This window comes from Strix aluco, chromosome 24, assembly GCF_031877795.1.
Source record: "Strix aluco isolate bStrAlu1 chromosome 24, bStrAlu1.hap1, whole genome shotgun sequence".
Classification (NCBI taxonomy): Eukaryota; Metazoa; Chordata; class Aves; order Strigiformes; family Strigidae; genus Strix; species Strix aluco.
This window is the reverse complement of record NC_133954.1, coordinates 4151921-4177111: the sequence shown is the minus strand read 5'-3', so window position 1 is coordinate 4177111 and position 25191 is coordinate 4151921. Positions and strand designations below refer to the sequence as shown.

The 25191-nt window shown below is 54.4% G+C and overlaps 4 protein-coding genes across 4 annotated transcripts; all 4 read right to left on the bottom strand.

Annotated features, from left to right (window-relative positions):
• Window positions 1–798: 798 nt before the first annotated feature.
• LOC141934184 (feather keratin Cos1-1/Cos1-3/Cos2-1) lies at window positions 799–1107 on the bottom strand. Its single transcript, XM_074849522.1, has one exon. It carries the CDS (start codon window positions 1105–1107, stop codon window positions 799–801), a length of 309 nt encoding a protein of 102 aa, XP_074705623.1.
• A 6075-nt stretch (window positions 1108–7182) lies between these two features.
• Window positions 7183–7491, bottom strand: LOC141934186 (feather keratin Cos1-1/Cos1-3/Cos2-1). Its single transcript, XM_074849524.1, has one exon. It carries the CDS (start codon window positions 7489–7491, stop codon window positions 7183–7185), a length of 309 nt encoding a protein of 102 aa, XP_074705625.1.
• Window positions 7492–13566: 6075 nt separating this feature from the next.
• On the bottom strand, window positions 13567–13875 carry LOC141934185 (feather keratin Cos1-1/Cos1-3/Cos2-1). Its single transcript, XM_074849523.1, has one exon. The coding sequence runs from the start codon at window positions 13873–13875 to the stop codon at window positions 13567–13569; it is 309 nt and encodes a 102-aa protein (XP_074705624.1).
• Window positions 13876–19950: 6075 nt separating this feature from the next.
• Window positions 19951–20259, bottom strand: LOC141934187 (feather keratin Cos1-1/Cos1-3/Cos2-1). The gene has a single exon (XM_074849525.1). It carries the CDS (start codon window positions 20257–20259, stop codon window positions 19951–19953), a length of 309 nt encoding a protein of 102 aa, XP_074705626.1.
• Window positions 20260–25191: the final 4932 nt, after the last annotated feature.

The following is a 25191-nucleotide window of genomic DNA, read 5'->3' as shown; positions in this document are numbered from 1 at the left end:
TTTCAAGTACCACTGGAAAGCATACCTAAGCGTTGGCATTAATAGTGAAGCCGCAAGTTGACTGCACAGGGAAGAGGGACACCTGAAAGAAGCCGTGAGAGCCTTTTGGGGCTGTTGGGTTTACAGGGAGTGGGGACTGCAGTGCGTAGCCTGAGTGTGGCTGCTACCAGTCCTAACTCGTGAATTACCTCAGGCCTGCACGTCTGGACAGCAGCTGGGTTCCTGTCTCATCTGCCTGTGCCCGTGTGCGCTGGCCACGGACGCCAGATCGGGTAATGTAGGGGAGGGGAATGGGGAGGTGAGGTTGTGGGGCTGTCCCCAGGCATTGTTGTTTCCCATCCCCACTCCTGCCACCCTTTGGAGCCATGTTCTGACTCATGGCCATTGGCTGTGGCGTAGCCAGGGATGTCTCCCATAGCTGCAAGGAAAAGCGGTCGGAAAAAGTTGCCTCAGAAGGAAGGAGGACTCGGAGGCCCAGGCTTGGATGCAGCACAACTTTAATGAGTCTAAAGAAGGAAAGGAGGTGGCTGACAGGGAGCACCAGGGGCAGGCACCGAGATGCGGTGGAGCTCCTGCAGGGTGTGTGTCGGCCTGTCCTGCAGAAGGAGGGAGTCCACCAGGTCCCTGCTCGGCTGGCGTTGGGAGGTGGTGACAGGCAAGGCAAGAGAGAGAGAGGAGAGTGGAGGAAGGAAAGAGTGGCCCGAAGCCCTTCATACAAGGCCCCGAAGCTCTATCTCCTGTCCAGCACCATGTTCTGAGGTCTTGGGAGGTTCTTGCCCGAGGGTGTTGCCAGCACCTTTAGCAGGGGGGGCACCTTCTGCCACAGTAGCGGCTGGTAATGCAGGAGAGGTCAAAGCCCCCAGAGTTGATGGGCACTCCGTCACAGCTGAGGATGCTGCCAACGGCAGCGGAGGTGGTAGAGCCCACAACGGTGTTCTGTGGGAAGGAGCTGAGGATGGGGCCGGGCAGGGTCACCACCACGGGGGAGGGCTCGATGACGACGGTGGAGTTCTGGCACTGCCTGACACAGGGCTCATTGCAGCTGTTGGCCAGCGGGGTTGGGCCGCAGGGCTGGCAGCAGGGCACGCACGGGTTGCAGCAGGACATGTCTCGGGGCCGGAGGTGCACCTGGGAGAGAGGGTAGTGGGAAGCAGGAAACGGGGACACGTGAGAAGCCGCACTGCACCCAACCGCAGAGGAGCCAAGGCACCTCCTGGCCCAGCGTACGCTGCCCAGCTCAAAACCCAGGAGCCACCTCAACACAGTCCCAGCCCCTCTCTGCACAAGACCTTCTCTCCCCTTCCCTCTCCCATGAGAAGCAGCTCCCAGCCCTGGGCTAGGACAGCCCACATCAGCTGAGACTGGAGGAAAGACCTCATCTTGAAGGAGGAGGACAAGAGGCTTCACACTCACCTGATTCCCAGGGAGAAGGAGGCGAGAGAAGCGGATGAGAGAGCAGAGCGCTGGGCTGTCTTTTATAGTAGTCCTGCACTGCCTCAGGCCCAGAGGCACCCTTTGTGGAAGTAATAATTTTCTGACAAGCTCATGCCAAATGCAAACCATCCCAGCTAATGGTATGGGCTGTGTCCTGGCTTCCTGCACGGCTGCCTTTTCATTTCCTGGCTTATGCCACGTGCTTTCCCATCCAAAGGCTTCTGTAAGCTTCTGCCGGGATGAGAGCCCTAAGGATTTCCGGGGCAGAAACACGTCAGCGCAGGCGGGAGACTCAGCTCAAGTGCTGGTGGCATCCCGTGCGGTCAGGTGATGTGCACCTGGGTCACTCCTGGGGGATGGCTTGTGGCAAAGTTGTCAGGAAATGGGTACCGCTCTCAAGGTTCTTGCCCGAGTGTGCCCAAGGACTCCCATGTGAGAGGACATGCCTCATCCTTTTCTCTTGCTCCCCACATCTCTCTCTGATGGTTGCTCATTGATGCACGCAGGTGGGCTTCTGCTGGGAGGGTTTGACACCTGCTGCAACACTAACGCTGCTCTGAGGACAATTTTGCTGGGCTCATTTGCCTCATGCCCTTCTCTGTGTAGTGTCTGCAGGTCCTCAGGCGAGACCAGGAGCATGTCTGGGGCCCGGTCCTTCCCTGGGGCACCTGAGGACGGTTCTGCCAGTGTGGTCCCCAGCATCTCCTCAGAAGTGTCCCCAGCTGTTGTTGTGTTCCTGCACATGTGTTTTTGTTTGTGCTTGACTCTATGCTGGCTTTATGTGAGCATACAGAGTTTTGCATGATTATGACTTGCATAACTGGTAACTGATGTCCCTGCCTTTATCTTGACCCATGAGGTTCTTTCACCTTGCTCACAACAAGTGACAAAGTCAAAAAGTTCTTTTAGTAAGATAAGATTTAAAAAGTAATATAGATACTGGGTAAATCTTCCATCTCTTCACATGCTGGAAACCCCACATCTGTGCAGCAGCAGATGGTGCCCCGACAGATGTTCCCAAGGCACCCTGCGCAGATCCTGACCGTGGAGGCGTTCCTCCTCCCTCTCATGTGGAGGTGCCGTTTATTCTGTGTAACAAACCAGACCATACGTCTTCTCCTGACAGGCTGGGGCATTATCTCTGTCATAACACCCGCCGGTGCGCAGCACAGGCCAGCATGGGGCACTGCAGCAGATTCCCTTACAGTGGTCCTCATGCCAGCACCGGGGCTTCTCAAGCCTTAAGCGCAAGGGCCAAGCAAGAAGACATGGGTTTCTCCGGCTCACTAACTCCTTGAGTCCAGCGTCCTCCACAAGGCTCCCGGTACGGTGCACAGACTGGGTTTCACTGAACTGCTTGGGGAGCTCCTCTGTCCTTGGGAACAGCTCACGTCCGGGCAGGGCGTGTGCAGCCAAGGAGACTTTGCTGCTGGCTCAGGAGCTCTGTGGTTCACGGCCTGAGAGCGTGGCACAGTGAGGAGCATAAAAAGGCTGTGGCGTGGTGGGACGCTTACTGCCCAGGGTCTCTGTTCCAGTCACTGTTGAGCTGCTCCTCAGAGCTGCTGGGGAACTTGGCACCTGAGCTTTGAGCATGCCCAGGAAGGAACTGCCCCCACGTGCTCTACAAGCAAGACCCTTCACCCCTTTTTGTTGGGGTGATTTTTTACTTTTGAGCCCTTCCTCTTCTCTTCCCCAGGCACTTCCTGGGCGCTCCCTCTTGTCCTTCTCCTGATGTTTCTTGGACCTGAGCCCCTTTGGTGGCACCGAACCTCCCATTTCTGTTTCTCCAAATTTCTCTTGCAGTGAGCCTGATGGGAGTCCACCCCACTGCTTTCCAGCCTCTCTACCTCCCCTGTCAGGAAGGGGAGGTAATTTGGATCGAGGGTAGCTAAAACATCATGTCTGCAGCCACAGTGGTATGCATGGCCCCATCTTTTCAGGGGCCAGACATCCTCCCGTAGAGGGCGTTTGGCAACTCCTTTGTGGTTGGAGATGTCCTCAGATACCCGAGCAATAATGACATGAACGCTTAGAGCTGTCTAGTGGCCTGGTCATCTTCCTAGGGGCTCTGGGACCACCCCTGGCTCCTCTGTACGGAACAAGGCCTCACTCTCTTACTCCCACGGCTGCAGAAGCTTGTGTTTCTGGGACAAGCAGAAATGCCCATTGCTGAGGCTGGGACACCAGCAATGACGCTGTGCAGACCAAGCCCCCTCCAGTTTCACATAGCACACGTGTACGCAGTGTTTTGTAATCCCCATAGCAAAGGAAGTTCTGCTTATGCACCACGGAGCAATTTTTACACATCCCCGAACCATCATTAGTGCGCAGGTGCTGTGAGCTGTCCTTAGAATGTAGAGCATGAAGCTGCAGCCTTCTCAGTTCCAACAGTGTTTACGCTCTACGGAAGAACAAGGTACTGTGGGAAATATTTTGAGACTTCATCGATTTGCTTTTGTTCCTTGTAGCTGTCAAAGCACTATGCTCTGCAAAGACATAAGTTACCTCTGTGCCTACACATAGACAGACACACTGCCATTGCGCTCAAGTTTGTCATGGCTTCATCGCGATCGCTGTTAATAATCGGATGCATATCAATCCTCGGTGACACAAACTGGGTTTCTCTTCTCTGAAGACGGAGACCGACAAAAACTGGACAATATCAAGATGTTATTTGCCTCTTTCCTGGGACTTTGTCTGCGGCAGCTGATCTAAGGGGAAGCTGTCCAACTTTTTCCTTCCCCTATATATAGGCATGACAAGGGAAAAAAGGAAGAAAGAGCAAAGACAAAGTTAAGGATGACATAGTTTCAGTGTCTGTGAGTGGAGTGGGTTCACTCGGCCTTCTGCCGCCCTTCCCCGCTGAAGACAAAGCCAGTTCAAGACTATTACTGGCAGTTTTCTGCCGCGCTGGTACAACGTTCTCGGAGGTGTGGGGGGACTCAAGACACAGGTCGAGAAGGACGGCAAGAAACACGTAGAGTAAGATCCACAGAATGTATCTGCCAGATACGGCTTGACTGCTAGAGCTGAAGTCTCTCACGTTATCTCCAGCAGACTGTTGATCCATCATCTTTCTCTGCCAAAAAAGCTGCCGTGTTCTCAGCAAAGTGACAAAAAGATTCCAGAAGTTGCCTTCCCCCTGCCCCGCGGCCAGACACGTCAGAGCCGCTGAGCAAGAAGGCAGCCTCTCCAGTTGCTGAGGTGCCTGCTCGGAGGGCTCAAGGCAGCAGATGTATGGTGGGCTCACGGGCGCTGGGGCCAAGTGTGCCCTCGTGGGGAATGTGCCCCAGTGCTTGTGCTGGGCTGGCCCCAGCTAGCAGTCCAGCACCCACACAGCGGCTCACTAGCTCCCCCTGCCTCAGCGGGATGGGGGAGAAAATAGCAAGAACAAGAGCAAGAACACTTGTGGGTCAAAATAAAGACAGGGAAATCACTCACCAGCTACTGTTGGAGGCAAAAGAGACTTGACTTGGGGAACTGAACTTTAAATATTGAAATACTGGTTTGGGTGTTGGGAAACAAAGATGACAAACATTTAAAACACTTAGGCAAGCACACATTTCATGCCCCTTCCCCAGCAGAAGCTTCGCTCCAGACATGTCTCTTCCCCGTTCCTAGTCTGCATTCCACTTGTCGTCACAGCAGGTTATAACAAATCAGTCCCTTTGCTGAGGCAACAGGCAGTACAGGAGGTTGGGGTCGGGCCATAACAGCTTCCTTCTTCTGTACTCTCTCTGTTCCTTGTTCTTTTCTACTGCTTCTCTTTCCCTCTTACTGGTTTGCTTTGCTGTAACACGGGTCCTGCGTGGGACACAGTCCCCTTAGGGAAGTAGTCGCTCAAGCGATGGGTATCTGTGGGCTGTCCTGGAGGTGACTGTCTGATGGGAGTTGGGGATGTGCACTCTGCGAGGCACCTCAGCCCTGCAAATCTGTGCAACGGACCGCTGGGGCTGCACGGGGCACTGTACAGGTGTGACGGAAGAACAGAGGACTTGCCCGAGCTGTCCTTGCCCTTGGATGCATGCCACGCCTCCTCCTTCTGGAGAAGGGTGGGAAGGCGAGGAGGAGTTGTGTCTGGGCTCTAGCCAAGCTGATTTCTCCTGCCCACGTCAGGCTGGTTCCCCTGAAGAGCAAGCGACAGGTGTGGGTCTTTCACTTGACAAGATGGTAAATGAATTTCACGTTTCCATGAACGAGCTAATCGCTCCAGAAGGATGCTCAGCTTAGTGGGTGTCCAACCATAGTTTAGTTCCCTTGGGCAAAGACATTGGCAGCGTTCTCTCCTCTTCCGAGTCACACTTGCTGAAATCTCCAACCACGGTCTACATGATAGAGGGAAGAGGGCTTGCTTAGTCTGGAGAAAAGGAGGCTCAGGGGAGAGACCCTGTTGCTCTCTACAACTAGCTGAAAGGAGGTTGTAGCGAGGTGGGTGTCTGTCTCTTTTCCCAAGTAACAAGCGATAGGAAGAGAAGAAACAGCCTCAAGTTGTGCCAGGGGAGGTTTAGATTGGATAGCAGGAAAAATTTCCTCACTGAAAGGGTGTATTGCAATCAAGACCCACATACTTCTCAGAGAAAATGGGGTGCTGCAGGGCTAATAACTTTTTTGTTTCTTAGCCTTGTTCACCTAGCGAGACGTATACTGCAGGCAGGGAACAGCAAAAACTGCAGTGCTGGGAAGGCCCTGGCCTGCATGTGAGGAGCAGTGGTGGTGTGAGCAGAGCTTGGTCTGGCCCTGCCACGGAGGTCTTGAGGAGCCAGGGAAGCTGAGTCCAGGCAGCGTCATCCCCAGCGATTTTGCCATGGATGGGTTGGTACCTGTGCTGCGCCGCCGTGTCCGTAGGGCACAACAGATGCTTGACCCATGGAGCTGCCTGTGGGGGTCACCTGAGGAATGCCAGGATTTAGAGCATTACCCGGGGCTCAATGCCAAGGTCTGACAGGAAATTTTCAAGTACCACTGGAAAGCATACCTAAGCGTTGGCATTAATAGTGAAGCCGCAAGTTGACTGCACAGGGAAGAGGGACACCTCAAAGAAGCCGTGAGAGCCTTTTGGGGCTGTTGGGTTTACAGGGAGTGGGGACTGCAGTGCGTAGCCTGAGTGTGGCTGCTACCAGTCCTAACTCGTGAATTACCTCAGGCCTGCACGTCTGGACAGCAGCTGGGTTCCTGTCTCATCTGCCTGTGCCCGTGTGCGCTGGCCACGGACGCCAGATCGGGTAATGTAGGGGAGGGGAATGGGGAGGTGAGGTTGTGGGGCTGTCCCCAGGCATTGTTGTTTCCCATCCCCACTCCTGCCACCCTTTGGAGCCATGTTCTGACTCATGGCCATTGGCTGTGGCGTAGCCAGGGATGTCTCCCATAGCTGCAAGGAAAAGCGGTCGGAAAAAGTTGCCTCAGAAGGAAGGAGGACTCGGAGGCCCAGGCTTGGATGCAGCACAACTTTAATGAGTCTAAAGAAGGAAAGGAGGTGGCTGACAGGGAGCACCAGGGGCAGGCACCGAGATGCGGTGGAGCTCCTGCAGGGTGTGTGTCGGCCTGTCCTGCAGAAGGAGGGAGTCCACCAGGTCCCTGCTCGGCTGGCGTTGGGAGGTGGTGACAGGCAAGGCAAGAGAGAGAGAGGAGAGTGGAGGAAGGAAAGAGTGGCCCGAAGCCCTTCATACAAGGCCCCGAAGCTCTATCTCCTGTCCAGCACCATGTTCTGAGGTCTTGGGAGGTTCTTGCCCGAGGGTGTTGCCAGCACCTTTAGCAGGGGGGGCACCTTCTGCCACAGTAGCGGCTGGTAATGCAGGAGAGGTCAAAGCCCCCAGAGTTGATGGGCACTCCGTCACAGCTGAGGATGCTGCCAACGGCAGCGGAGGTGGTAGAGCCCACAACGGTGTTCTGTGGGAAGGAGCTGAGGATGGGGCCGGGCAGGGTCACCACCACGGGGGAGGGCTCGATGACGACGGTGGAGTTCTGGCACTGCCTGACACAGGGCTCATTGCAGCTGTTGGCCAGCGGGGTTGGGCCGCAGGGCTGGCAGCAGGGCACGCACGGGTTGCAGCAGGACATGTCTCGGGGCCGGAGGTGCACCTGGGAGAGAGGGTAGTGGGAAGCAGGAAACGGGGACACGTGAGAAGCCGCACTGCACCCAACCGCAGAGGAGCCAAGGCACCTCCTGGCCCAGCGTACGCTGCCCAGCTCAAAACCCAGGAGCCACCTCAACACAGTCCCAGCCCCTCTCTGCACAAGACCTTCTCTCCCCTTCCCTCTCCCATGAGAAGCAGCTCCCAGCCCTGGGCTAGGACAGCCCACATCAGCTGAGACTGGAGGAAAGACCTCATCTTGAAGGAGGAGGACAAGAGGCTTCACACTCACCTGATTCCCAGGGAGAAGGAGGCGAGAGAAGCGGATGAGAGAGCAGAGCGCTGGGCTGTCTTTTATAGTAGTCCTGCACTGCCTCAGGCCCAGAGGCACCCTTTGTGGAAGTAATAATTTTCTGACAAGCTCATGCCAAATGCAAACCATCCCAGCTAATGGTATGGGCTGTGTCCTGGCTTCCTGCACGGCTGCCTTTTCATTTCCTGGCTTATGCCACGTGCTTTCCCATCCAAAGGCTTCTGTAAGCTTCTGCCGGGATGAGAGCCCTAAGGATTTCCGGGGCAGAAACACGTCAGCGCAGGCGGGAGACTCAGCTCAAGTGCTGGTGGCATCCCGTGCGGTCAGGTGATGTGCACCTGGGTCACTCCTGGGGGATGGCTTGTGGCAAAGTTGTCAGGAAATGGGTACCGCTCTCAAGGTTCTTGCCCGAGTGTGCCCAAGGACTCCCATGTGAGAGGACATGCCTCATCCTTTTCTCTTGCTCCCCACATCTCTCTCTGATGGTTGCTCATTGATGCACGCAGGTGGGCTTCTGCTGGGAGGGTTTGACACCTGCTGCAACACTAACGCTGCTCTGAGGACAATTTTGCTGGGCTCATTTGCCTCATGCCCTTCTCTGTGTAGTGTCTGCAGGTCCTCAGGCGAGACCAGGAGCATGTCTGGGGCCCGGTCCTTCCCTGGGGCACCTGAGGACGGTTCTGCCAGTGTGGTCCCCAGCATCTCCTCAGAAGTGTCCCCAGCTGTTGTTGTGTTCCTGCACATGTGTTTTTGTTTGTGCTTGACTCTATGCTGGCTTTATGTGAGCATACAGAGTTTTGCATGATTATGACTTGCATAACTGGTAACTGATGTCCCTGCCTTTATCTTGACCCATGAGGTTCTTTCACCTTGCTCACAACAAGTGACAAAGTCAAAAAGTTCTTTTAGTAAGATAAGATTTAAAAAGTAATATAGATACTGGGTAAATCTTCCATCTCTTCACATGCTGGAAACCCCACATCTGTGCAGCAGCAGATGGTGCCCCGACAGATGTTCCCAAGGCACCCTGCGCAGATCCTGACCGTGGAGGCGTTCCTCCTCCCTCTCATGTGGAGGTGCCGTTTATTCTGTGTAACAAACCAGACCATACGTCTTCTCCTGACAGGCTGGGGCATTATCTCTGTCATAACACCCGCCGGTGCGCAGCACAGGCCAGCATGGGGCACTGCAGCAGATTCCCTTACAGTGGTCCTCATGCCAGCACCGGGGCTTCTCAAGCCTTAAGCGCAAGGGCCAAGCAAGAAGACATGGGTTTCTCCGGCTCACTAACTCCTTGAGTCCAGCGTCCTCCACAAGGCTCCCGGTACGGTGCACAGACTGGGTTTCACTGAACTGCTTGGGGAGCTCCTCTGTCCTTGGGAACAGCTCACGTCCGGGCAGGGCGTGTGCAGCCAAGGAGACTTTGCTGCTGGCTCAGGAGCTCTGTGGTTCACGGCCTGAGAGCGTGGCACAGTGAGGAGCATAAAAAGGCTGTGGCGTGGTGGGACGCTTACTGCCCAGGGTCTCTGTTCCAGTCACTGTTGAGCTGCTCCTCAGAGCTGCTGGGGAACTTGGCACCTGAGCTTTGAGCATGCCCAGGAAGGAACTGCCCCCACGTGCTCTACAAGCAAGACCCTTCACCCCTTTTTGTTGGGGTGATTTTTTACTTTTGAGCCCTTCCTCTTCTCTTCCCCAGGCACTTCCTGGGCGCTCCCTCTTGTCCTTCTCCTGATGTTTCTTGGACCTGAGCCCCTTTGGTGGCACCGAACCTCCCATTTCTGTTTCTCCAAATTTCTCTTGCAGTGAGCCTGATGGGAGTCCACCCCACTGCTTTCCAGCCTCTCTACCTCCCCTGTCAGGAAGGGGAGGTAATTTGGATCGAGGGTAGCTAAAACATCATGTCTGCAGCCACAGTGGTATGCATGGCCCCATCTTTTCAGGGGCCAGACATCCTCCCGTAGAGGGCGTTTGGCAACTCCTTTGTGGTTGGAGATGTCCTCAGATACCCGAGCAATAATGACATGAACGCTTAGAGCTGTCTAGTGGCCTGGTCATCTTCCTAGGGGCTCTGGGACCACCCCTGGCTCCTCTGTACGGAACAAGGCCTCACTCTCTTACTCCCACGGCTGCAGAAGCTTGTGTTTCTGGGACAAGCAGAAATGCCCATTGCTGAGGCTGGGACACCAGCAATGACGCTGTGCAGACCAAGCCCCCTCCAGTTTCACATAGCACACGTGTACGCAGTGTTTTGTAATCCCCATAGCAAAGGAAGTTCTGCTTATGCACCACGGAGCAATTTTTACACATCCCCGAACCATCATTAGTGCGCAGGTGCTGTGAGCTGTCCTTAGAATGTAGAGCATGAAGCTGCAGCCTTCTCAGTTCCAACAGTGTTTACGCTCTACGGAAGAACAAGGTACTGTGGGAAATATTTTGAGACTTCATCGATTTGCTTTTGTTCCTTGTAGCTGTCAAAGCACTATGCTCTGCAAAGACATAAGTTACCTCTGTGCCTACACATAGACAGACACACTGCCATTGCGCTCAAGTTTGTCATGGCTTCATCGCGATCGCTGTTAATAATCGGATGCATATCAATCCTCGGTGACACAAACTGGGTTTCTCTTCTCTGAAGACGGAGACCGACAAAAACTGGACAATATCAAGATGTTATTTGCCTCTTTCCTGGGACTTTGTCTGCGGCAGCTGATCTAAGGGGAAGCTGTCCAACTTTTTCCTTCCCCTATATATAGGCATGACAAGGGAAAAAAGGAAGAAAGAGCAAAGACAAAGTTAAGGATGACACAGTTTCAGTGTCTGTGAGTGGAGTGGGTTCACTCGGCCTTCTGCCGCCCTTCCCCGCTGAAGACAAAGCCAGTTCAAGACTATTACTGGCAGTTTTCTGCCGCGCTGGTACAACGTTCTTGGAGGTGTGGGGGGACTCAAGACACAGGTCGAGAAGGACGGCAAGAAACACGTAGAGTAAGATCCACAGAATGTATCTGCCAGATACGGCTTGACTGCTAGAGCTGAAGTCTCTCACGTTATCTCCAGCAGACTGTTGATCCATCATCTTTCTCTGCCAAAAAAGCTGCCGTGTTCTCAGCAAAGTGACAAAAAGATTCCAGAAGTTGCCTTCCCCCTGCCCCGCGGCCAGACACGTCAGAGCCGCTGAGCAAGAAGGCAGCCTCTCCAGTTGCTGAGGTGCCTGCTCGGAGGGCTCAAGGCAGCAGATGTATGGTGGGCTCACGGGCGCTGGGGCCAAGTGTGCCCTCGTGGGGAATGTGCCCCAGTGCTTGTGCTGGGCTGGCCCCAGCTAGCAGTCCAGCACCCACACAGCGGCTCACTAGCTCCCCCTGCCTCAGCGGGATGGGGGAGAAAATAGCAAGAACAAGAGCAAGAACACTTGTGGGTCAAAATAAAGACAGGGAAATCACTCACCAGCTACTGTTGGAGGCAAAAGAGACTTGACTTGGGGAACTGAACTTTAAATATTGAAATACTGGTTTGGGTGTTGGGAAACAAAGATGACAAACATTTAAAACACTTAGGCAAGCACACATTTCATGCCCCTTCCCCAGCAGAAGCTTCGCTCCAGACATGTCTCTTCCCCGTTCCTAGTCTGCATTCCACTTGTCGTCACAGCAGGTTATAACAAATCAGTCCCTTTGCTGAGGCAACAGGCAGTACAGGAGGTTGGGGTCGGGCCATAACAGCTTCCTTCTTCTGTACTCTCTCTGTTCCTTGTTCTTTTCTACTGCTTCTCTTTCCCTCTTACTGGTTTGCTTTGCTGTAACACGGGTCCTGCGTGGGACACAGTCCCCTTAGGGAAGTAGTCGCTCAAGCGATGGGTATCTGTGGGCTGTCCTGGAGGTGACTGTCTGATGGGAGTTGGGGATGTGCACTCTGCGAGGCACCTCAGCCCTGCAAATCTGTGCAACGGACCGCTGGGGCTGCACGGGGCACTGTACAGGTGTGACGGAAGAACAGAGGACTTGCCCGAGCTGTCCTTGCCCTTGGATGCATGCCACGCCTCCTCCTTCTGGAGAAGGGTGGGAAGGCGAGGAGGAGTTGTGTCTGGGCTCTAGCCAAGCTGATTTCTCCTGCCCACGTCAGGCTGGTTCCCCTGAAGAGCAAGCGACAGGTGTGGGTCTTTCACTTGACAAGATGGTAAATGAATTTCACGTTTCCATGAACGAGCTAATTGCTCCAGAAGGATGCTCAGCTTAGTGGGTGTCCAACCATAGTTTAGTTCCCTTGGGCAAAGACATTGGCAGCGTTCTCTCCTCTTCCGAGTCACACTTGCTGAAATCTCCAACCACGGTCTACATGATAGAGGGAAGAGGGCTTGCTTAGTCTGGAGAAAAGGAGGCTCAGGGGAGAGACCCTGTTGCTCTCTACAACTAGCTGAAAGGAGGTTGTAGCGAGGTGGGTGTCTGTCTCTTTTCCCAAGTAACAAGCGATAGGAAGAGAAGAAACAGCCTCAAGTTGTGCCAGGGGAGGTTTAGATTGGATAGCAGGAAAAATTTCCTCACTGAAAGGGTGTATTGCAATCAAGACCCACATACTTCTCAGAGAAAATGGGGTGCTGCAGGGCTAATAACTTTTTTGTTTCTTAGCCTTGTTCACCTAGCGAGACGTATACTGCAGGCAGGGAACAGCAAAAACTGCAGTGCTGGGAAGGCCCTGGCCTGCATGTGAGGAGCAGTGGTGGTGTGAGCAGAGCTTGGTCTGGCCCTGCCACGGAGGTCTTGAGGAGCCAGGGAAGCTGAGTCCAGGCAGCGTCATCCCCAGCGATTTTGCCATGGATGGGTTGGTACCTGTGCTGCGCCGCCGTGTCCGTAGGGCACAACAGATGCTTGACCCATGGAGCTGCCTGTGGGGGTCACCTGAGGAATGCCAGGATTTAGAGCATTACCCGGGGCTCAATGCCAAGGTCTGACAGGAAATTTTCAAGTACCACTGGAAAGCATACCTAAGCGTTGGCATTAATAGTGAAGCCGCAAGTTGACTGCACAGGGAAGAGGGACACCTGAAAGAAGCCGTGAGAGCCTTTTGGGGCTGTTGGGTTTACAGGGAGTGGGGACTGCAGTGCGTAGCCTGAGTGTGGCTGCTACCAGTCCTAACTCGTGAATTACCTCAGGCCTGCACGTCTGGACAGCAGCTGGGTTCCTGTCTCATCTGCCTGTGCCCGTGTGCGCTGGCCACGGACGCCAGATCGGGTAATGTAGGGGAGGGGAATGGGGAGGTGAGGTTGTGGGGCTGTCCCCAGGCATTGTTGTTTCCCATCCCCACTCCTGCCACCCTTTGGAGCCATGTTCTGACTCATGGCCATTGGCTGTGGCGTAGCCAGGGATGTCTCCCATAGCTGCAAGGAAAAGCGGTCGGAAAAAGTTGCCTCAGAAGGAAGGAGGACTCGGAGGCCCAGGCTTGGATGCAGCACAACTTTAATGAGTCTAAAGAAGGAAAGGAGGTGGCTGACAGGGAGCACCAGGGGCAGGCACCGAGATGCGGTGGAGCTCCTGCAGGGTGTGTGTCGGCCTGTCCTGCAGAAGGAGGGAGTCCACCAGGTCCCTGCTCGGCTGGCGTTGGGAGGTGGTGACAGGCAAGGCAAGAGAGAGAGAGGAGAGTGGAGGAAGGAAAGAGTGGCCCGAAGCCCTTCATACAAGGCCCCGAAGCTCTATCTCCTGTCCAGCACCATGTTCTGAGGTCTTGGGAGGTTCTTGCCCGAGGGTGTTGCCAGCACCTTTAGCAGGGGGGGCACCTTCTGCCACAGTAGCGGCTGGTAATGCAGGAGAGGTCAAAGCCCCCAGAGTTGATGGGCACTCCGTCACAGCTGAGGATGCTGCCAACGGCAGCGGAGGTGGTAGAGCCCACAACGGTGTTCTGTGGGAAGGAGCTGAGGATGGGGCCGGGCAGGGTCACCACCACGGGGGAGGGCTCGATGACGACGGTGGAGTTCTGGCACTGCCTGACACAGGGCTCATTGCAGCTGTTGGCCAGCGGGGTTGGGCCGCAGGGCTGGCAGCAGGGCACGCACGGGTTGCAGCAGGACATGTCTCGGGGCCGGAGGTGCACCTGGGAGAGAGGGTAGTGGGAAGCAGGAAACGGGGACACGTGAGAAGCCGCACTGCACCCAACCGCAGAGGAGCCAAGGCACCTCCTGGCCCAGCGTACGCTGCCCAGCTCAAAACCCAGGAGCCACCTCAACACAGTCCCAGCCCCTCTCTGCACAAGACCTTCTCTCCCCTTCCCTCTCCCATGAGAAGCAGCTCCCAGCCCTGGGCTAGGACAGCCCACATCAGCTGAGACTGGAGGAAAGACCTCATCTTGAAGGAGGAGGACAAGAGGCTTCACACTCACCTGATTCCCAGGGAGAAGGAGGCGAGAGAAGCGGATGAGAGAGCAGAGCGCTGGGCTGTCTTTTATAGTAGTCCTGCACTGCCTCAGGCCCAGAGGCACCCTTTGTGGAAGTAATAATTTTCTGACAAGCTCATGCCAAATGCAAACCATCCCAGCTAATGGTATGGGCTGTGTCCTGGCTTCCTGCACGGCTGCCTTTTCATTTCCTGGCTTATGCCACGTGCTTTCCCATCCAAAGGCTTCTGTAAGCTTCTGCCGGGATGAGAGCCCTAAGGATTTCCGGGGCAGAAACACGTCAGCGCAGGCGGGAGACTCAGCTCAAGTGCTGGTGGCATCCCGTGCGGTCAGGTGATGTGCACCTGGGTCACTCCTGGGGGATGGCTTGTGGCAAAGTTGTCAGGAAATGGGTACCGCTCTCAAGGTTCTTGCCCGAGTGTGCCCAAGGACTCCCATGTGAGAGGACATGCCTCATCCTTTTCTCTTGCTCCCCACATCTCTCTCTGATGGTTGCTCATTGATGCACGCAGGTGGGCTTCTGCTGGGAGGGTTTGACACCTGCTGCAACACTAACGCTGCTCTGAGGACAATTTTGCTGGGCTCATTTGCCTCATGCCCTTCTCTGTGTAGTGTCTGCAGGTCCTCAGGCGAGACCAGGAGCATGTCTGGGGCCCGGTCCTTCCCTGGGGCACCTGAGGACGGTTCTGCCAGTGTGGTCCCCAGCATCTCCTCAGAAGTGTCCCCAGCTGTTGTTGTGTTCCTGCACATGTGTTTTTGTTTGTGCTTGACTCTATGCTGGCTTTATGTGAGCATACAGAGTTTTGCATGATTATGACTTGCATAACTGGTAACTGATGTCCCTGCCTTTATCTTGACCCATGAGGTTCTTTCACCTTGCTCACAACAAGTGACAAAGTCAAAAAGTTCTTTTAGTAAGATAAGATTTAAAAAGTAATATAGATACTGGGTAAATCTTCCATCTCTTCACATGCTGGAAACCCCACATCTGTGCAGCAGCAGATGGTGCCCCGACAGATGTTCCCAAGGCACCCTGCGCAGATCCTGACCGTGGAGGCGTTCCTCCTCCCTCTCATGTGGAGGTGCCGTTTATTCTGTGTAACAAACCAGACCATACGTCTTCTCCTGACAGGCTGGGGCATTATCTCTGTCATAACACCCGCCGGTGCGCAGCACAGGCCAGCATGGGGCACTGCAGCAGATTCCCTTACAGTGGTCCTCATGCCAGCACCGGGGCTTCTCAAGCCTTAAGCGCAAGGGCCAAGCAAGAAGACATGGGTTTCTCCGGCTCACTAACTCCTTGAGTCCAGCGTCCTCCACAAGGCTCCCGGTACGGTGCACAGACTGGGTTTCACTGAACTGCTTGGGGAGCTCCTCTGTCCTTGGGAACAGCTCACGTCCGGGCAGGGCGTGTGCAGCCAAGGAGACTTTGCTGCTGGCTCAGGAGCTCTGTGGTTCACGGCCTGAGAGCGTGGCACAGTGAGGAGCATAAAAAGGCTGTGGCGTGGTGGGACGCTTACTGCCCAGGGTCTCTGTTCCAGTCACTGTTGAGCTGCTCCTCAGAGCTGCTGGGGAACTTGGCACCTGAGCTTTGAGCATGCCCAGGAAGGAACTGCCCCCACGTGCTCTACAAGCAAGACCCTTCACCCCTTTTTGTTGGGGTGATTTTTTACTTTTGAGCCCTTCCTCTTCTCTTCCCCAGGCACTTCCTGGGCGCTCCCTCTTGTCCTTCTCCTGATGTTTCTTGGACCTGAGCCCCTTTGGTGGCACCGAACCTCCCATTTCTGTTTCTCCAAATTTCTCTTGCAGTGAGCCTGATGGGAGTCCACCCCACTGCTTTCCAGCCTCTCTACCTCCCCTGTCAGGAAGGGGAGGTAATTTGGATCGAGGGTAGCTAAAACATCATGTCTGCAGCCACAGTGGTATGCATGGCCCCATCTTTTCAGGGGCCAGACATCCTCCCGTAGAGGGCGTTTGGCAACTCCTTTGTGGTTGGAGATGTCCTCAGATACCCGAGCAATAATGACATGAACGCTTAGAGCTGTCTAGTGGCCTGGTCATCTTCCTAGGGGCTCTGGGACCACCCCTGGCTCCTCTGTACGGAACAAGGCCTCACTCTCTTACTCCCACGGCTGCAGAAGCTTGTGTTTCTGGGACAAGCAGAAATGCCCATTGCTGAGGCTGGGACACCAGCAATGACGCTGTGCAGACCAAGCCCCCTCCAGTTTCACATAGCACACGTGTACGCAGTGTTTTGTAATCCCCATAGCAAAGGAAGTTCTGCTTATGCACCACGGAGCAATTTTTACACATCCCCGAACCATCATTAGTGCGCAGGTGCTGTGAGCTGTCCTTAGAATGTAGAGCATGAAGCTGCAGCCTTCTCAGTTCCAACAGTGTTTACGCTCTACGGAAGAACAAGGTACTGTGGGAAATATTTTGAGACTTCATCGATTTGCTTTTGTTCCTTGTAGCTGTCAAAGCACTATGCTCTGCAAAGACATAAGTTACCTCTGTGCCTACACATAGACAGACACACTGCCATTGCGCTCAAGTTTGTCATGGCTTCATCGCGATCGCTGTTAATAATCGGATGCATATCAATCCTCGGTGACACAAACTGGGTTTCTCTTCTCTGAAGACGGAGACCGACAAAAACTGGACAATATCAAGATGTTATTTGCCTCTTTCCTGGGACTTTGTCTGCGGCAGCTGATCTAAGGGGAAGCTGTCCAACTTTTTCCTTCCCCTATATATAGGCATGACAAGGGAAAAAAGGAAGAAAGAGCAAAGACAAAGTTAAGGATGACATAGTTTCAGTGTCTGTGAGTGGAGTGGGTTCACTCGGCCTTCTGCCGCCCTTCCCCGCTGAAGACAAAGCCAGTTCAAGACTATTACTGGCAGTTTTCTGCCGCGCTGGTACAACGTTCTCGGAGGTGTGGGGGGACTCAAGACACAGGTCGAGAAGGACGGCAAGAAACACGTAGAGTAAGATCCACAGAATGTATCTGCCAGATACGGCTTGACTGCTAGAGCTGAAGTCTCTCACGTTATCTCCAGCAGACTGTTGATCCATCATCTTTCTCTGCCAAAAAAGCTGCCGTGTTCTCAGCAAAGTGACAAAAAGATTCCAGAAGTTGCCTTCCCCCTGCCCCGCGGCCAGACACGTCAGAGCCGCTGAGCAAGAAGGCAGCCTCTCCAGTTGCTGAGGTGCCTGCTCGGAGGGCTCAAGGCAGCAGATGTATGGTGGGCTCACGGGCGCTGGGGCCAAGTGTGCCCTCGTGGGGAATGTGCCCCAGTGCTTGTGCTGGGCTGGCCCCAGCTAGCAGTCCAGCACCCACACAGCGGCTCACTAGCTCCCCCTGCCTCAGCGGGATGGGGGAGAAAATAGCAAGAACAAGAGCAAGAACACTTGTGGGTCAAAATAAAGACAGGGAAATCACTCACCAGCTACTGTTGGAGGCAAAAGAGACTTGACTTGGGGAACTGAACTTTAAATATTGAAATACTGGTTTGGGTGTTGGGAAACAAAGATGACAAACATTTAAAACACTTAGGCAAGCACACATTTCATGCCCCTTCCCCAGCAGAAGCTTCGCTCCAGACATGTCTCTTCCCCGTTCCTAGTCTGCATTCCACTTGTCGTCACAGCAGGTTATAACAAATCAGTCCCTTTGCTGAGGCAACAGGCAGTACAGGAGGTTGGGGTCGGGCCATAACAGCTTCCTTCTTCTGTACTCTCTCTGTTCCTTGTTCTTTTCTACTGCTTCTCTTTCCCTCTTACTGGTTTGCTTTGCTGTAACACGGGTCCTGCGTGGGACACAGTCCCCTTAGGGAAGTAGTCGCTCAAGCGATGGGTATCTGTGGGCTGTCCTGGAGGTGACTGTCTGATGGGAGTTGGGGATGTGCACTCTGCGAGGCACCTCAGCCCTGCAAATCTGTGCAACGGACCGCTGGGGCTGCACGGGGCACTGTACAGGTGTGACGGAAGAACAGAGGACTTGCCCGAGCTGTCCTTGCCCTTGGATGCATGCCACGCCTCCTCCTTCTGGAGAAGGGTGGGAAGGCGAGGAGGAGTTGTGTCTGGGCTCTAGCCAAGCTGATTTCTCCTGCCCACGTCAGGCTGGTTCCCCTGAAGAGCAAGCGACAGGTGTGGGTCTTTCACTTGACAAGATGGTAAATGAATTTCACGTTTCCATGAACGAGCTAATCGCTCCAGAAGGATGCTCAGCTTAGTGGGTGTCCAACCATAGTTTAGTTCCCTTGGGCAAAGACATTGGCAGCGTTCTCTCCTCTTCCGAGTCACACTTGCTGAAATCTCCAACCACGGTCTACATGATAGAGGGAAGAGGGCTTGCTTAGTCTGGAGAAAAGGAGGCTCAGGGGAGAGACCCTGTTGCTCTCTACAACTAGCTGAAAGGAGGTTGTAGCGAGGTGGGTGTCTGTCTCTTTTCCCAAGTAACAAGCGATAGGAAGAGAAGAAACAGCCTCAAGTTGTGCCAGGGGAGGTTTAGATTGGATAGCAGGAAAAATTTCCTCACTGAAAGGGTGTATTGCAATCAAGACCCACATACTTCTCAGAGAAAATGGGGTGCTGCAGGGCTAATAACTTTTTTGTTTCTTAGCCTTGTTCACCTAGCGAGACGTATACTGCAGGCAGGGAACAGCAAAAACTGCAGTGCTGGGAAGGCCCTGGCCTGCATGTGAGGAGCAGTGGTGGTGTGAGCAGAGCTTGGTCTGGCCCTGCCACGGAGGTCTTGAGGAGCCAGGGAAGCTGAGTCCAGGCAGCGTCATCCCCAGCGATTTTGCCATGGATGGGTTGGTACCTGTGCTGCGCCGCCGTGTCCGTAGGGCACAACAGATGCTTGACCCATGGAGCTGCCTGTGGGGGTCACCTGAGGAATGCCAGGATTTAGAGCATTACCCGGGGCTCAATGCCAAGGTCTGACAGGAAATTTTCAAGTACCACTGGAAAGCATACCTAAGCGTTGGCATTAATAGTGAAGCCGCAAGTTGACTGCACAGGGAAGAGGGACACCTCAAAGAAGCCGTGAGAGCCTTTTGGGGCTGTTGGGTTTACAGGGAGTGGGGACTGCAGTGCGTAGCCTGAGTGTGGCTGCTACCAGTCCTAACTCGTGAATTACCTCAGGCCTGCACGTCTGGACAGCAGCTGGGTTCCTGTCTCATCTGCCTGTGCCCGTGTGCGCTGGCCACGGACGCCAGATCGGGTAATGTAGGGGAGGGGAATGGGGAGGTGAGGTTGTGGGGCTGTCCCCAGGCATTGTTGTTTCCCATCCCCACTCCTGCCACCCTTTGGAGCCATGTTCTGACTCATGGCCATTGGCTGTGGCGTAGCCAGGGATGTCTCCCATAGCTGCAAGGAAAAGCGGTCGGAAAAAGTTGCCTCAGAAGGAAGGAGGACTCGGAGGCCCAGGCTTGGATGCAGCACAACTTTAATGAGTCTAAAGAAGGAAAGGAGGTGGCTGACAGGGAGCACCAGGGGCAGGCACCGAGATGCGGTGGAGCTCCTGCAGGGTGTGTGTCGGCCTGTCCTGCAGAAGGAGGGAGTCCACCAGGTCCCTGCTCGGCTGGCGTTGGGAGGTGGTGACAGGCAAGGCAAGAGAGAGAGAGGAGAGTGGAGGAAGGAAAGAGTGGCCCGAAGCCCTTCATACAAGGCCCCGAAGCTCTATCTCCTGTCCAGCACCATGTTCTGAGGTCTTGGGAGGTTCTTGCCCGAGGGTGTTGCCAGCACCTTTAGCAGGGGGGGCACCTTCTGCCACAGTAGCGGCTGGTAATGCAGGAGAGGTCAAAGCCCCCAGAGTTGATGGGCACTCCGTCACAGCTGAGGATGCTGCCAACGGCAGCGGAGGTGGTAGAGCCCACAACGGTGTTCTGTGGGAAGGAGCTGAGGATGGGGCCGGGCAGGGTCACCACCACGGGGGAGGGCTCGATGACGACGGTGGAGTTCTGGCACTGCCTGACACAGGGCTCATTGCAGCTGTTGGCCAGCGGGGTTGGGCCGCAGGGCTGGCAGCAGGGCACGCACGGGTTGCAGCAGGACATGTCTCGGGGCCGGAGGTGCACCTGGGAGAGAGGGTAGTGGGAAGCAGGAAACGGGGACACGTGAGAAGCCGCACTGCACCCAACCGCAGAGGAGCCAAGGCACCTCCTGGCCCAGCGTACGCTGCCCAGCTCAAAACCCAGGAGCCACCTCAACACAGTCCCAGCCCCTCTCTGCACAAGACCTTCTCTCCCCTTCCCTCTCCCATGAGAAGCAGCTCCCAGCCCTGGGCTAGGACAGCCCACATCAGCTGAGACTGGAGGAAAGACCTCATCTTGAAGGAGGAGGACAAGAGGCTTCACACTCACCTGATTCCCAGGGAGAAGGAGGCGAGAGAAGCGGATGAGAGAGCAGAGCGCTGGGCTGTCTTTTATAGTAGTCCTGCACTGCCTCAGGCCCAGAGGCACCCTTTGTGGAAGTAATAATTTTCTGACAAGCTCATGCCAAATGCAAACCATCCCAGCTAATGGTATGGGCTGTGTCCTGGCTTCCTGCACGGCTGCCTTTTCATTTCCTGGCTTATGCCACGTGCTTTCCCATCCAAAGGCTTCTGTAAGCTTCTGCCGGGATGAGAGCCCTAAGGATTTCCGGGGCAGAAACACGTCAGCGCAGGCGGGAGACTCAGCTCAAGTGCTGGTGGCATCCCGTGCGGTCAGGTGATGTGCACCTGGGTCACTCCTGGGGGATGGCTTGTGGCAAAGTTGTCAGGAAATGGGTACCGCTCTCAAGGTTCTTGCCCGAGTGTGCCCAAGGACTCCCATGTGAGAGGACATGCCTCATCCTTTTCTCTTGCTCCCCACATCTCTCTCTGATGGTTGCTCATTGATGCACGCAGGTGGGCTTCTGCTGGGAGGGTTTGACACCTGCTGCAACACTAACGCTGCTCTGAGGACAATTTTGCTGGGCTCATTTGCCTCATGCCCTTCTCTGTGTAGTGTCTGCAGGTCCTCAGGCGAGACCAGGAGCATGTCTGGGGCCCGGTCCTTCCCTGGGGCACCTGAGGACGGTTCTGCCAGTGTGGTCCCCAGCATCTCCTCAGAAGTGTCCCCAGCTGTTGTTGTGTTCCTGCACATGTGTTTTTGTTTGTGCTTGACTCTATGCTGGCTTTATGTGAGCATACAGAGTTTTGCATGATTATGACTTGCATAACTGGTAACTGATGTCCCTGCCTTTATCTTGACCCATGAGGTTCTTTCACCTTGCTCACAACAAGTGACAAAGTCAAAAAGTTCTTTTAGTAAGATAAGATTTAAAAAGTAATATAGATACTGGGTAAATCTTCCATCTCTTCACATGCTGGAAACCCCACATCTGTGCAGCAGCAGATGGTGCCCCGACAGATGTTCCCAAGGCACCCTGCGCAGATCCTGACCGTGGAGGCGTTCCTCCTCCCTCTCATGTGGAGGTGCCGTTTATTCTGTGTAACAAACCAGACCATACGTCTTCTCCTGACAGGCTGGGGCATTATCTCTGTCATAACACCCGCCGGTGCGCAGCACAGGCCAGCATGGGGCACTGCAGCAGATTCCCTTACAGTGGTCCTCATGCCAGCACCGGGGCTTCTCAAGCCTTAAGCGCAAGGGCCAAGCAAGAAGACATGGGTTTCTCCGGCTCACTAACTCCTTGAGTCCAGCGTCCTCCACAAGGCTCCCGGTAGGGTGCACAGACTGGGTTTCACTGAACTGCTTGGAGAGCTCCTCTGTCCTTGGGAACAGCTCACGTCCGGGCAGGGCGTGTGCAGCCAAGGAGACTTTGCTGCTGGCTCAGGAGCTCTGTGGTTCACGGCCTGAGAGCGTGGCACAGTGAGGAGCATAAAAAGGCTGTGGCGTGGTGGGACGCTTACTGCCCAGGGTCTCTGTTCCAGTCACTGTTGAGCTGCTCCTCAGAGCTGCTGGGGAACTTGGCACCTGAGCTTTGAGCATGCCCAGGAAGGAACTGCCCCCACGTGCTCTACAAGCAAGACCCTTCACCCCTTTTTGTTGGGGTGATTTTTTACTTTTGAGCCCTTTCTCTTCTCTTCCCCAGGCACTTCCTGGGCACTCCCTCTTGTCCTTCTCCTGATGTTTCTTGGACCTGAGCCCCTTTGGTGGCATCGAACCTCCCATTTCTGTTTCTCCAAATTTCTCTTGCAGTGAGCCTGATGGGAGTCCACCCCACTGCTTTCCAGCCTCTCTACCTCCCCTGTCAGGAAGGGGAGGTAATTTGGATCGAGGGTAGCTAAAACATCATGTCTGCAGCCACAGTGGTATGCATGGCCCCATCTTTTCAGGGGCCAGACATCCTCCCGTAGAGGGCGTTTGGCAACTCCTTTGTGGTTGGAGATGTCCTCAGATACCCGAGCAATAATGACACGAACGCTTAGAGCTGTCTAGTGGCCTGGTCATCTTCCTAGGGGCTCTGGGACCACCCCTGGCTCCTCTGTACGGAACAAGGCCTCACTCTTGTACTCCCACGGCTGCAGAAGCTTGTGTTTCTGGGACAAGCAGAAATGCCCATTGCTGAGGCTGGGACACCAGCAATGACGCTGTGCAGACCAAGCCCCCTCCAGTTTCACACAGCACACGTGTACGCAGTGTTTTGTAATCCCCATAGCAAAGGAAGTTCTGCTTATGCACCACGGAGCAATTTTTACACATCCCCGAACCATCATTAGTGCGCAGGTGCTGTGAGCTGTCCTTAGAATGTAGAGCATGAAGCTGCAGCCTTCTCAGTTCCAACAGTGTTTACGCTCTACGGAAGAACAAGGTACTGTGGGAAATATTTTGAGACTTCATCGATTTGCTTTTGTTCCTTGTAGCTGTCAAAGCACTATGCTCTGCAAAGACATAAGTTACCTCTGTGCCTACACATAGACAGACACACTGCCATTGCGCTCAAGTTTGTCATGGCTTCATCGCGATCGCTGTTAATAATCGGATGCATATCAATCCTCGGTGACACAAACTGGGTTTCTCTTCTCTGAAGACGGAGACCGACAAAAACTGGACAATATCAAGATGTAATTTGCCTCTTTCCTGGGACTTTGTCTGTGGCAGCTGATCTAAGGGGAAGCTGTCCAACTTTTTCCTTCCCCTATATATAGGCATGACAAGGGAAAAAAGGAAGAAAGAGCAAAGACAAAGTTAAGGATGACACAGTTTCAGTGTCTGTGAGTGGAGTGGGTTCACTCGGCCTTCTGCCGCCCTTCCCCGCTGAAGACAAAGCCAGTTCAAGACTATTACTGGCAGTTTTCTGCCGCGCTGGTTCTCGGAGGTGTGGGGGGACTCAAGACACAGGTCGAGAAGGATGGCAAGAAACACGTAGAGTAAGATCCACAGAATGTATCTGCCAGATATGGCTTGACTGCTAGAGCTGAAGTCTCTCACGTTATCTCCAGCAGACTGTTGATCCATCATCTTTCTCTGCCAAAAAAGCTGCCGTGTTCTCAGCAAAGTGACAAAAAGATTCCAGAAGTTGCCTTCCCCCTGCCCCGCGGCCAGACACGTCAGAGCCGCTGAGCAAGAAGGCAGCCTCTCCAGTTGCTGAGGTGCCTGCTCGGAGGGCTCAAGGCAGCAGATGTATGGTGGGCTCACGGGCGCTGGGGCCAAGTGTGCCCTCGTGGGGAATGTGCCCCAGTGCTTGTGCTGGGCTGGCCCCAGCTAGCAGTCCAGCACCCACACAGCGGCTCACTAGCTCCCCCTGCCTCAGCGGGATGGGGGAGAAAATAGCAAGAACAAGAGCAAGAACACTTGTGGGTCAAAATAAAGACAGGGAAATCACTCACCAGCTACTGTTGGAGGCAAAAGGACTTGACTTGGGGAACTGAACTTTAAATATTGAAATACTGGTTTGGGTGTTGGGAAACAAAGATGACAAACATTTAAAACACTTAGGCAAGCACACATTTCATGCCCCTTCCCCAGCAGAAGCTTCGCTCCAGACATGTCTCTTCCCCGTTCCTAGTCTGCATTCCACTTGTCGTCACAGCAGGTTATAACAAATCAGTCCCTTTGCTGAGGCAACAGGCAGTACAGGAGGTTGGGGTCGGGCCATAACAGCTTCCTTCTTCTGTACTCTCTCTGTTCCTTGTTCTTTTCTACTGCTTCTCTTTCCCTCTTACTGGTTTGCTTTGCTGTAACACGGGTCCTGCGTGGGACACAGTCCCCTTAGGGAAGTAGTCGCTCAAGCGATGGGTATCTGTGGGCTGTCCTGGAGGTGACTGTCTGATGGGAGTTGGGGATGTGCACTCTGCGAGGCACCTCAGCCCTGCAAATCTGTGCAACGGACCGCTGGGGCTGCACGGGGCACTGTACAGGTGTGACGGAAGAACAGTGGACTTGCCCGAGCTGTCCTTGCCCTTGGATGCATGCCACGCCTCCTCCTTCTGGAGAAGGGTGGGAAGGCGAGGAGGAGTTGTGTCTGGGCTCTAGCCAAGCTGATTTCTCCTGCCCACGTCAGGCTGGTTCCCCTGAAGAACAAGCGACAGGTGTGGGTCTTTCACTTGACAAGATGGTAAATGAATTTCACGTTTCCATGAATGAGCTAATCGCTCCAGAAGGATGCTCAGCTTAGTGGGTGTCCAACCATAGTTTAGTTCCCTTGGGCAAAGACATTGGCAGCGTTCTCTCCTCTTCCGAGTCACACTTGCTGAAATCTCCAACCACGGTCTACATGATAGAGGGAAGAGGGCTTGCTTAGTCTGGAGAAAAGGAGGCTCAGGGGAGAGACCCTGTTGCTCTCTACAACTAGCTGAAAGGAGGTTGTAGCGAGGTGGGTGTCTGTCTCTTTTCCCAAGTAACAAGCGATAGGAAGAGAAGAAACAGCCTCAAGTTGTGCCAGGGGAGGTTTAGATTGGATAGCAGGAAAAATTTCCTCACTGAAAGGGTGTATTGCAATCAAGACCCACATACTTCTCAGAGAAAATGGGGTGCTGCAGGGCTAATAACTTTTTTGTT